General features: G+C 38.0%; 1 protein-coding gene and 1 long non-coding RNA gene across 2 annotated transcripts in view; one reads left to right on the forward strand and one right to left on the reverse strand.

The window, feature by feature from the left end:
• The window catches only part of DNAH8 (dynein axonemal heavy chain 8), a 431,463-nt gene that overhangs the window by 248,499 nt on the left and 169,677 nt on the right, over nt 1-13,287 (reverse strand). Inside the window, exons 25-28 of the mRNA XM_078055380.1 lie at nt 11,630-11,705; nt 10,469-10,664; nt 866-1,062; nt 180-306 (exon numbers count right to left, since the gene is read on the reverse strand). Coding sequence (XP_077911506.1) covers nt 180-306; nt 866-1,062; nt 10,469-10,664; nt 11,630-11,705 — 596 coding nt within the window. The remainder of the gene's footprint in view (nt 1-179; nt 307-865; nt 1,063-10,468; nt 10,665-11,629; nt 11,706-13,287) is intronic.
• The window catches only part of LOC144379086 (uncharacterized), a 231,690-nt gene that overhangs the window by 101,263 nt on the left and 117,140 nt on the right, over nt 1-13,287 (forward strand). The window lies entirely within an intron of this gene.

Genomic DNA, 13,287 nt, shown 5'->3' on the forward strand with positions numbered 1-13,287 from the left:
TATATGATATAACACACATTGTATATATACATATATATAACATATATATGAACAATATTCATGGCCCAGAAATATTTGATATTTATAATATTGTACCAAAGTAGCTTCACAACTGCTTTCTAAATAAAGCAGCATTTCATGTGAAAATACAGATACTTTACATAACATTTTAAAAATACCTGTATGCAATTCAAGTGCTCCCACAACAATAATAGGCTTCAACTCATCGATCTCCTGTTCAAAAGTAGCAAAGTGTAGAATTTCTGATCTGATTTCAGTCAGAGAGGGGTTGTTAGCCAAAAACTCCTGTAGTAAGGAAAGTGTTTACTTTAGCTTTTTGACAGTATGAATCTCACATTGCCTTTTTTTTTTTTTTTTTTTTTGCTTATATACTTTTCCACTTGTATGTCAGGGGACTGGCTCAGTAAAGAAAGGGATGAGCCAGTAGTACTGGAAGATGAGGCTATGTGAGGGAATGTCACAGTCCACCATGAATAACTACAACAACAACTATACTAATGTTATTCATGTGTCGTTGAGTCTCTAACCAAAAAGACAGCTGTATCTATGTTAAGTGTGACACACTCTTGAATACCCAGCCTCTGAATGTGTCTGGAACGCAATTGGTACTCAATTGTTTACACAAATTAAACGAAATCTTCCTGAGCCTCATTCCTTTCAGTTGCTTCAGAGTGTCAACATGAGAATTGCAGAAAATCAAGTATGTTAGGTGCTGGACATTTACAGGTTCCTGACCTCTGCTCATGAGTTCCTGTCACGATCACTGACACTTCCCTGGTCCTCTCATGCAAGTTAGATATAAACAACTCAAACCCAAACTGCATCACAAGTAGCAGAAATACACCTTCACTTTCACGTCTTGGTCCTCGGTCCAGAGCGTCTTGTACTTTTGAAAGTCCTGCAAGGCCTCGTGAGCTACCTTTCGTAGAGAATTCACAGAGGAAGAAAGGAGGAGAACCAACTTGGAAATATCCTTGTGCTCTGCTACCCCCGGATAAAAATTCTTCAGCTTCCTTGCAGGAATAATTTCTTCAAAAGATCCTGAAAACAGATATTTTTATATGCAGATAACTTCTATATTCAACTTTAAGTATTATCAATGTTAATATTTATAGATTTTTTTTTTCAAGCTGTAGTTTTTAAAGGACTCTCCCTCCAAGTAATTAAGAGCTATTCTCTTATACGTCACTTACTCTTATTAAACCACTGTGTCAGATTCTGAGGTCTAGATTTCTTTAATGTGGAAAAACTGTTTTCAGAGAAGAGAACTGAAAGACACTGATGAAACCCTCCCCACCCCAAATAAGTCCTCCAAGGAAAGGTCAAAAGAGCTGACGTTGCTCTACAGAACTGCATGGTGGTTAAAAGAGAGGCACCATATTTATTACCTAAATAACTTTAGGCCAGTTTTTTAATCTTCATGGAAATACATGTGAGGATTGAATGAGACAACATATGTTTGTCTTCAGCTCAACATCTGGTATATCGAGACATGCAATCACTATTAACCACCACTATAAACATCTCTTGCCAAAATCTGATCGTGTCACTGCCTTGATCAAAATTCTCCAGTATTCCCCATCAAACAGACTATACAGATACATTTGGCCCAAACAATGCCTTGCCTTTTCAAAACAGTTGTGAACAATTAAAAAGCATGATCATTCGGGGCGCCTGGGTAGCTCAGTTGGTTAAGCGACTGCCTTCAGCTCAGGTCATGATCCTGGAGTCCCGGGATCGAGTCCCACATCGGGCTCCCTGCTCAGCAGGGAGTCTGCTTCTCCCTCTGACCCTCCTCCCTCTCATGCTCTCTATCATTCTCTCTCTCTCTCAGTGAATAAATAAAAAAAAAATCTTTAAAAAAAAAAAAAAAGCATGATCATTCATGCAAAATTCCAGATTTCTAACTTCTCTTTTAAAAGGGTTTAATCAGGGGTACCTGGGTGGCTCAGTCAGTTAAGCGTCTGCCTTTGGCTCAGGTCATGATCCCAGGGTCCTAGGATTGAGTCCTGCATCGGGCTCCCTGCTCAGTGAGGAGCCTGGTGCTCCCCCTGCTTGTGCTCTCTCTCTCTCTCTCAAATAAATAAATAAAATCTTTTAAAAAAATAAAAAGGTTTAATCTAGGGTGCCTTGGTGGCTCAATCGGTTAAGTGTCCAACTCTTGATTTCAGCTCAGGTCATGATCTCAGGGTTTTGTTATTTTGTTTTTAAAGATTTTATTTATTTGTCAGAGAGAGAGAGTACACAAGCAGGGGGAGCGGCAGGCAGAAGGAGAAGCAGGCTCCCCGCTGAGCAGGGAGCCTGATGCTGGACTTGATCACAGGACCCTGGGATCATGACCTGAGCCGAGGGCAGACGCTTAACCGACTGAGCTACTCAGGCATCCCATGATCTCAGGGTTTTGAGATCGATCCCCAAGTCAAGCCCTACCTCAGGCTCCATGCTGGGATTCTCTCTCTGTCCCTCCTCTCTCTCTCTCTCAAAAATAAAAAGATTTGACCTGGTAATACAGGACCCATGTTTCTGCGTGGCAACAATTAGCTGAAGCTGAGAAGCATCTCTTAAAAGGGCATCTCTGTTGAATTTGCCACAGTCTCCTCTAAGACCAGGTCACTCATTTGCTCTTTTGTATTAATTTTAAACAAAATTAAAGCAAACGAAACTATAAGGTATTGGCTTAATTAACTAAGTCACTAATGTTGCATGTCCTGGGAGTTCTATCCCTTTTATTCCACAGAAGCATTCCACTGTGTAGCTATACCTCATTTTGTTAGTCCATTGGCCAGCTTTTGGACATCTGGTTTGCTAGCAATTGGAAGCTATTACGAATAATGCAGCGGTGAACATTCACATCTTTACATGCACATGTGATTTTATTTCTCTTGGGTAAATTCCTAGGAGTGGAATTCCTGAGCCAAATGGTAAAGTTATGTTCAGCTTTTTAAGAAAGTGCCAAACTGGTTCCAAAGTGGCTGTACCTTTCTATACATTCCCTGCAGCAATGCATCAGAGTTCCAGGTTCTTTGTCAACAATTAGTATTGTAGATTTTTTTTTTAATTTTATCCATTCCAATAGGTATGCCGTGGTATATCATCATGGTTTTTTTTTTTTTTTTAAAGATTTTATTTATTTATTTGACAGAGAGAGACACAGTGAGAGAGGGAACACAAGCAGGGGGAGTGGGAGAGGGAGAAGCAGGCTTTCCTCCGAGCAGGGAGCCCGATGCGGGGCTTGATCCCAGGACCCTGGGATCATGACCTGAGCCGAAGGCAGACGCTTAATGACTGAGCCACCCAGGTGCCCTTCATCATGGTTTTAACCTGTATTTCCCTAATAACTAATGATGGATGTTGAACATCTTTTCATGTGTGTTTTTATTTTTGTTATTATTATGTTCAGTTAGCCAACATATAGAACATCATTAGTTTTTGATGTAGTGTTCAATGATTCATTAGTTGCGTATAATACCCAGTGCCTATCACAATATGTGCCCTCCTTTATACCCATCACCCAGTTATCCCATCCCCCCACCCCCTCCCTTCTGTAAACCTCAGTTTATTTCCCAGAGTCCAGAATCTCTCATGGTTTGTCTCCCTCTCTGATTTCTTCCCATTCAGTTTTCCCTCCCTTTTCATGTGTATTTTAGCCTTTTATATATCTTCTTTGTTGAAATCCACCTTTTGCCCATTTAGGGAGGGTGATGGTCTTCTTATTACTCAGTTTAAGTTCTTTATATACTCTGAATACAAGTACTTTATATCAGATGTACGAGTTGCAAATATTTTCTCCAAATGTGTGGCTTCCCTTTTTAATATTTTAAATGGTGTCTTTTGAAGAGCAAAATTTTTAATTTGGTTGAAGTCCAATTTGTCAATTTTCTTTGTTATGGATCATGTTTTTGCTGCCATACCTGAGAAAATTTTGTCTAACCCCAAATTGCTAACTTCTTACATGTTCTCTTCTAAAATTTTTATAGTTTTAGTTCTTCTATAATTGACTTTGAGTTAATTTCTTTGAATGGTGTGAGGTAAAAGACCAACTTCATTTTTTTTTTTTTTTGCATATGTATGTCTAATTGTTCCAGCACCATGTGTTGAATCCATTATCCCATTTTTGTGACTTGGTATCCTTTCAGAAAGTTAATTGATTCTAAAGTTTATATTTGGATTGCCTATTCTGTTCCACTGACCTAAACGTTCATTCTTAGGCCAACACTGCACTGTTTTGATTACTGTAACTTTATAGTATGTTTTGAAAAATTAACCCATGCAAGTACTCCAGCTTTACTATCCTTTTTCAAAATTGTATGGGCTATTATAGTTTCTTTGAATTTTCCTATTCCTTATTCAAATTTTAGGATCAACTCAATTTCTGCAAAACTACTTTCTGGGATTTTGATAACGATTCCACTAAATCTACAGATTAATTTGGGAGAATTGCCATCTTAGCAGTACTGAGTCTTCCAACCCATGAACATAGTATATCTTTCAGCAATGTTTTGAACTTCCACTGTACAGGGCTTACAGGTCTTCTGTTAAATTTATTCTTTATGATATTATTGTGAATGAAATCGTTTTTTTAATTTCATTTCAGATTGTTCATTCCTAGTATTTAGAAACATAATCGAGGGGCACCTGGGTGGCTCAGTTGGTTAAGCGACTGCCTTCGGCTCAGGTCATGATCCTGGAGTCCCAGGATTGAGTCCCGCATCGGGCTCCCTGCTCAGCAGGGAGTCTGCTTCTCCCTCTGACCCTCCCCCCCCATGCACTCTCTCTATCTCATTCTCTCTCAAATAAACAAATAAAATCTTTAAAAAAAAGAAAAAGAAACATAATTGAGCTTTGTATATTGACTTTATATCCTCATATTTGAGCTCATTTATTAATTCTAATAGTTTTGCCTGTGTATGTATTCCTGAGGATGTTTTTGCATACATGATAATGTTACCTGTTAATAAAGCCAGTTTCGCCCCTTCCTTTCCAGTCTATATAGCTTTAATTTCTTGTTAAATCCACTGAATTGAATCTCTAGTATAATGTTGTATAGATGTGGTGAAAGCTGGCATTCTTAACTAGTTCCTGATCTTAGGAGGAAATAATCTATTCTTTCACCATTAAGTAGGATGTTGACTGTAGGTTTCTCATAGCTGCCCTTTATCAGGTTGAAGAAGTTCAATTCTATCCGCAGATTGTTAATATGTTTATCATGAAAGAGAGTCGGATTTTGCCAAATTCTTTCTGTGTCTACTGAGGTGATCATGTAATTTTGTCCTTTATTCTACAGATAGGTGTATTTTAGCGTGTTAAACCAACCTTGTATTTCTGTGATAAATCTCTTTCGGTCATAATAGATGATCCTTTTCATATGTTTCTGGATTCAGTTTGCTGACATTTTGTTAAGGGTCATTTAAATTTAAGGACCCTTTAAAGAATGTTTTTAAATATAAAGAAGTCAAACTTTAACATATTTTCTTCTATGGTTTGAGCTTTGTATGTCTTGAGAATTTTTCCTTACCCTAATGTCATAAATATATTTTGTTATGTTTTATTCAAACAGTGTTATAGGATATATTTATTTAACAGTGCTATAAAATATAGAATAATGCATATGAATTTACCATGCTTTTAAAATCGAATTTAAGGGGAGCCTGGGTGGCTCAGTCGGTTGAGCATCTGCCTTTGGCTAAGGTCATGATCTCAGAGCCCCGAGTTGGGCTCCCTGCTCAGCGGGGAGTCTGCTTCTCCCTTTCCCTCTGCCACTCTCCCTGCTCAGTCTCTCTCTCATTCTCTCATTCTCTCTCAAACAATAAAAAAATCTTTAAAAAAAATCAATAAAACCTAATTTAAGTTTTTCCATATGGATAAAAGTCACTAGTATCATTTATTAAGTAGTACATTTTGGGTGCGCCTGGGTGGCTCAGTCAGTTAAGTGTTTGCCTATGGCTAAGGTCATGATCCCAGCATCCTGGGATCAAGCCCCAAGTGGTGCTCCCTGCTCAGCAAGGAGTCTGCCTCTCCCTCTCCCTCTGCCTCTCCCCCCTGCTTGTGCTCTCTCTGTCTCTCTCTCTCAAATGAATAAATTTTTTTAAAAATCTGTAAAATAAATAAATAGCACATTCTTTCCCCCTTGATTAGTAAGTCTACCTGTGTCATATATCTAATTTTCATATAGATTGTTTCTGCATCCTCTGTCCTGTTCCACTGATCTATCTATTCTTGGACCATTAAGAGATTGTCTTAATTAGTCTGGCTTAATAACCCTCCTTACTATGTGGCAGGACAGAACCTCCTACCTTGTTTTCCTTCACCAATATTTTGAGCTATTTTTGGCTCTTTGCACTTCCATATAATTTTACATAAAAAATTAAAATTAATTTAACAAATTGTATAAAAAATTCTGTTGTGATTTCATTGGAATTGTATCGAGTTTATAAATTAATTAAAAAACTGAGTTCTTCATGTTGTGGATTTATTCCTATCTTCCATTATACCATTCAATAATAATTATTTTCTCTAAAAATGCTATGCAAATATTTTTTACATTTATTTATTAAGTACCTTATGGTTTTGTGGCTATTGAAAAACCCATTTTTTCTATTACATTTTTCCTAACTTTATTGAGATATAATTGACATATAATTCTATTACACTCTAATTGAATTATTGGCCATTATAGAAATACTTTTGTATGTTGGTCTTTTATACATAAACATTAGTTCTAATAGTTGTTTCTAGATTCATTGGATTTCCTATGCATGATCTTTCAAGTAAGGACAATCTTAGTCTTCCTTTCCAATTATCTCATTTTTTATTATCGGATTTATCCAATAAAATATTGAATAGAAGTGATGATAGCAAGCTTCCTTGTTTTATTCTTCATTTTAATGGGAAATAAATGCTTCTAAATTTTTCCACAGATACCATTAGCAGAAAATCCTTCATATTCCTAGTGTGTTAAAAGGATGTGTATGGGTGACTAAACTATATACAGAGAGAGCAGCATATATAAAAGAGTAGTTAAAGAAGAATATGACATATATAAAACATACTAAATAAGAAGGAAAATAATTTCAATGTACTCAGCACCCAGGTTAAGGAGAGAATGGTGCTAATAGATCAGTCACTAGTCCTCACTAGGCCTTCTTCAATCATATACTCCTCCCTTACTCCCAGAGGTAACCAGGATCCTGAATTTTCTTTGAAGATAAACCAACATGCTTATCTATAAACAATATATTGTTTATTTTTTTTAACTGAGCATTAAGCACAAACATAGTTGTAAAGGAAAGAACATTAATTGCCCATGTTAGAAGAAGGTTCTCAGAAAAAAAAGAAGCTAAACCGAGTGCTTCTAGTCTGGCTTCAGCTTTCCTCCAAATTTACAAAAGCCCTTTGTGGGGAAGCCATGGGGGATCATAGGTAAGTCCTATCATTTATGATCTGGAAAATACAAGTCTCATCATAAGCAGAGCATCTGGCAGGGCTGTGTTATGAGCCATGTAATGGAGTCCAGCAGGAATAAGGCCAGGGCAGTGGCTAATCTTTTTTGTTATTATTATTTTTTAATTTTTTAAAGATTTATTTATTTATTTGAGATGGAGAGAGGTGGGGGCAGAGGGAGAAGGAGAAAATCCTCAAGCAGGATCCCCACTGAGCATGGAGCCCATTGCAGGGTTGAATCCCAGGATCCTGAGATCATGACCTGAGCTGAAATCAAGAGCTGGATGCTTAACTGACTGAGCCACCCAGGCGCCCCTAATTTTTTTCCCTTTAAATCACAATTCCTTCCCTCTAGTTTCCAGTAGCAGGTCAAAGCAGAACAATTCCAAAGAATGAAATGAGTTTCCTCAACTGAACTAGGTCAATGAGAGCAGACTGGCAACTTCAGCAGCATGTGTGAAAAGAAGCAAGCACAGCCAAGAATATGGACCAGACTTCCCCAGGCATTCAGTCTTCAAGTTAAAAGACAGTACAATGTCATCAGGCATCTTGGTGAAGGCAGCCAAAACTATATCTCTTGAGTCAACTGCTTGCCCTCTCTGCTTAGAATACAATTATCGTGGTGTAATCATCTTTTATCATTCATCTGGGAATTCCCTTCACCTCTCTGCTATATTTCATTCCTGTTTCCAATATCAGATGTCTCCTTTTTGCTTGTCTCCTTGCTTTATTTTCTCATTTTGGAAGAGTACAACCTTTAATAACTTTGTGGGAAAGGGTGCATTGAGGGTAAATTTTTTAAGACATCGCATGTCTGCAAATGTCTTTATTATACTTAGTTGATAATTTGAAAGAAAATAGAATTCTTACTTGCAAGGTTGTTGATAAGTCCAAAGATTCTTGCACCTAATGGTTTTTAGATTAGCCTGCTATAATAATAGAAAGACATATGGAATGAACTAGGGAGGAAATAAAGAATAATGGCAAACACTGGACTAAAAGTCAGACAATTGGATTTTAGTCCTATCACTAGGTTTGTGACTTTGGACAAATTATTTAACACCTCTGAAAAAAAAAAAGGATAGAACTAATATTTCTTTTGCCAGCTATTTTATGTGTATACATAGACCCATTCATATGCTTTTCCCCCAGACCTCCTTGCCTCTGATTTTCCAGTGTTGCCCCTTCTAAGTCCTGAACAACCAGTCCAGCCACTCATCACTGTCCGAGAGTCCACGTATATCTTTGCTTCAGATCATTCCCCTCTCCTTCAAAAGAATATACTGCTTGAAGCTCCACCCACTGGGGGAAATTCCCCTTCTTGCTGTTCTTAAAGGCCTTATAGTCTATAGTGCAGTAGTCCATTTTCAGCTCACACCAATATATCAAACCAATTCAACAAAGACTGGGCCTGAGATTTTTCATCCTCCATTGCTGGTTGTAGGGAATACCCCATGAGACCATAGATATAATCAGAGAGAGCAGGGTTGGTGCAACAATAGAAAGGGTATATGGAGCCTGGGCCACCTGTTCATGTAACTTACATGGTATCTTATTGTTTTTAATTTGCATTTTCCTGGTTACCAATGGAGATGACATAGTTTTAGAAAAAGTGTTTGACTTTTGTTTTAGATTCCATGTATAAATGAGATTACGTGATATTTGTCTGTGTCTGGCTTATTTCATTTAGCATAATACCCTTCAGGTTCATCCTTGTTGTCACCAGTGGCAGGATTTCATTCTTTTAAGGTTGAATAATATTCCATTGTAAAAAAAGTCAAACCCATAGTAACACGGAGTAGCAAAGTGGTTACCAGAGGCTGAGGGGTGATGGAAAGGGGAGATACTGATCAAAGGGTACAAACTTTCAGTTATAAGATGAATAAGTTCCAGAGATTTAATGTACAGCATGGTGACTACAGATAATACTAATGTATTGTATACTTGAAATTTGTTAAGAGAATAGATTTCAAATCTTTTTACCATATGCATACACAAAAAAATGGTAACTGTGGGAGGTGATGGACATGTTAATTACTTTGGTTGTGGTAATCATTTCACAATATATACATGTATCAAAATATCACATTTACATCTTAAATATATGCAATTTTTACTTATCAATAGTTTGGCTTTCTACACAAAGGTGTCCAAAAATATCTATGAAACGTTGGGTCAGTGCCATATCACACTCATAATTTCTTAAGGGAATAGCTCATATATACTGTATGTACAAGGAACACATGACCCAGAACTTTTAAACATCATGTTCTAACAAACTACGTTCATTGGACCAAATACAATGCTGAAAGTAGAATTAGTACTAAGCCTTGTTATAATTTTTCTTTGAATCTAAGATTATGATAGTAGAACAGTGATAAAAACCCTTGTTCACCTATGTCCAAACTCTGGATGGAAATGTCTGTATGTTATATTTATGATGGAGGATGGAAAACACTCATTTTTTTTTATTTTTAATGCAAAATTTAACAAATAAACATGTAGAAATGACTTTAATCAGCCATAAAAAAGAATGGAACCTTGCCATTTGCAACAACATGGCTGGAGTATAATGCTAGGGAGTATAATGCTAAATGAAATAAGCCAGTCAGAGAAAGACAAATACAATATGATTTCACTCATGTGTGGAATTTAAGAAACAAAACAAATGACCAAAGAAAAAAAAAAAGAGACAAACCAAAAAGCAGACTCTCAACTCTACAGAACAAACAGATGGTGACCAGAGGGGAGGTGGGTGGGGGGCTGGGGGAAATAAGTGATGAGGACCAAGAGTACACTTATCTTGATGAGCACTGAGTAATATATGGAAGTGTTGAATCACTATCTTGTACACCTGAAGCTAATATAATACCGTATGTTAACTACACTGGAATTAAAATTTTAAAAATCTATATGCTGTCATACCCAGGAAGAATCATAAAGACCATCGACTAGTTGTTACAATTATAAGATTCTATTCATCTGAGATTTGTTTTAATATTCTTACTCTCTTCCTTCTTGGCCGGTTTTGCTGCGTTTACAGGGGTCACATCAGTCGCAGTACGGCTGGGACTGGTGACGGCAGGCTTGATGTGACGGGTCTGCTGTTGCCCCCAGTGAGCCACTCCTCGGCTGACCTCCAGGGTGAGCTGGATCATCCGGTTGATGGCTTGTTGAATGTCATCCAAACTAGGAATCATTACCTGTGGAGAGAAGAATGGGGCTCCCGGTACTGGCACCACATACCATCCATCCCTCTGTTTCTCACCAGTCCATCCCCCACTGGGCAGGAAAGCCTCAGCTGGCCCAGTGGAAGGCTGCTCTGGGAGAGGCCTGTTAGAGGAGGGTAGGCTGTGGATTTTCTCTACCCTGAGGTTTGCCCATTCTATCATTTCCTGCAGGCTAAACAAATCAAGCACAGTACTTGTCCTCCTTTTCCTATGAGGGTGGCTGGATACAGCCAGAAATTGTGGACTCTGTGTTGGAGCCCAGGAAGCAAAATGACTAAAGAAGCTATACCGCCAAGGTTCTGACCTCAGTTCTTTGAAATGTGTGCCAAATAAGCACAGAAGCTCTCCTCCAGGAGGCCAAACCGTGTCGGTGTCGATGGTGGTAGATGAGTCACTGATTATTCCTGCCTGGCCTTATCCCATGGCCCATCACAGAAGTCACCTCAGTCATCCTGTGTGACTTGGAGTTTCAAATGCCAAGGGGCAGCTGGGATGGTGGTAGAAATAAGGGGCAGGAGAGGGCATAAGGGTCCCTGTGCTCGGGGCATAGGCCCTTTCTTTCTTTCTCTTCTTGCCATTCTTGGTTACCTCACAGTTGTGTGTTGGGGGTAGGGATCTGGACTTCTGAGATGGACTATTTAGATAATTTAATGCTTGAAGAAAGAAAAAGCAAGAATATTTTTAGAGTACTTGCTGACTGATGGCTGAACAGATGCTTAACTCACTTCTTACGTCAACCTTCAACACACCATGAACTATGTAGAGTAATTTTTTACAATAGATAAAAATAACGTTCTGATTTTTGTTAAATACTGGTGAAGCTAAAAATTACATAGAATCAAGTGGTTATTCTAAACGAAAGTTCAATTGTAGTGCTGTACTTCTTTAAAAATTATCAAAATATCATTGTATTAAGTTGAATATTTAATTATACTTACCACATTTGGAATTGCAAGATGTACTTCAGTTTTTATAAAGGAAACAACATCTTCTGATCGCCTTCGTCCATGGTGGCTGGAATAAGATTCACATTTAACTTATAAAACTTAACCTAAAATTTCATAAAAGCTTGATTCTGCTACCATTTTCAATCCTAAAAATAAAGACCACTTTCAAAATACCAAATTACATGGGGAATGTTATTTATAATGAAACCATACATTTCAGAGAACTAAGAAAACATAATGCTTTAATATTATTAGAAGTGAAATATTAGTCTCCCGTACATTTTCTAGTATTTTAATGTGGCTCTCTCTCATTAATAACCACTTAACAATGTTTACTAAAAGTACATCCTGGGAGCACCTGGGTGGCTCAGTTGGTTAAGCGTCTGACTTCAGCTCTGGTCATGATCCCAGGGTCCTGAAATTGAGCCCCACATCAGGCTCCCTGCTCAGCCTGGAATCAGCTGGTCCCTCTCCCTCTGTTCCCCCGCTCCCACTGCTCTCCCCCACTCTGCTCGTGCTCTCTCTTGCTCTCTCTCCAAAATAAATAAATAAAATCTTTAAAAAAAATAAAAGCGCATCCTGTTCCAGCCCTGTAACAGATATCAGACAAGATCACCAACAAAAAAGCATTTACCTTCATATACTTTTTTATATACAATCTTTTGCAAGATTACACAGGAGATTTCTGGTCAAAGCCCTCCCAAAACTGTTTTTTGTTGTTGTTGTTGTTGTTTCTGTTTTTGTTTTAGAGAGAGAAGGGCAAGGAAGAGGCAGAAGAAGGGAGAGAATCTTAAGCAGGCTCCACATCCAGCACGGAGCCCGACACGGGGCTCGATCTCACCACCCTGAGATCATGACCTGAGCTGAAATCAAGAGTCCAATGCTTAGCCAACTGAGCCACCCAGGCACCCCTAAAAATTACTTTTTTAAACATATTCATGCTCAGACAGAAGTACATACATACAGACACACGAGTACAAGTAATGAAGAACACACATCAGAGCTGCAAATTAGTTTGGTTATCTCCCTCTGCCTTGACCTCTGTCCCCATCCCAGACAAAATTATAATAAATGTTTTATTGCTTTCCATAGCAAGAAATGCTGTCAGCTTGAATCACAATTCCCTTCTCTCACACTCTACGAATATTGTTTTGTTGGCATCTTTTGTTTCCACTTTCAGACGAGGGTTCTGTTGTTAATCCATTTTTCTAAGTAACACCCTGTTGTTTGGATGCTTACAGGGTTTTCCCTTTTATTCTGGAAATTCACAAATTATGTTTAGGTGTAGGTGATTTTTCCCTTGAATCCTGTCAGGTACACTGAGAATCTTTTGAAGATGATACAACAGATCTCTTTTTAATATTAAAGAAGGGCTGTTCAATTGACTATATGTAGGTTTTACATGCTGGATTGAGGCAGGAAACCGTCTCTGAGTTGAGTGACCCTCTGTAAGTTACTCAACCTCTCCCTGCCTTGGCTTCTTCATTTGCAAAATGCAAAAAATAATCACAGGATCTGCCTCAGATAGTTAATGTGAGCATGAAATGTGTTAATTCATGGAAAGTGCTTGGAAAAGTGCCTGGCATACATTAAGCACTCGATAAATGTTACTTTTCTTTATCTTTTTTCTTACCTTGTCTTTAAGTAGT

This window comes from Halichoerus grypus, chromosome 9 (assembly GCF_964656455.1).
Source record: "Halichoerus grypus chromosome 9, mHalGry1.hap1.1, whole genome shotgun sequence".
Lineage (NCBI taxonomy): Eukaryota > Metazoa > Chordata > Mammalia > Carnivora > Phocidae > Halichoerus > Halichoerus grypus.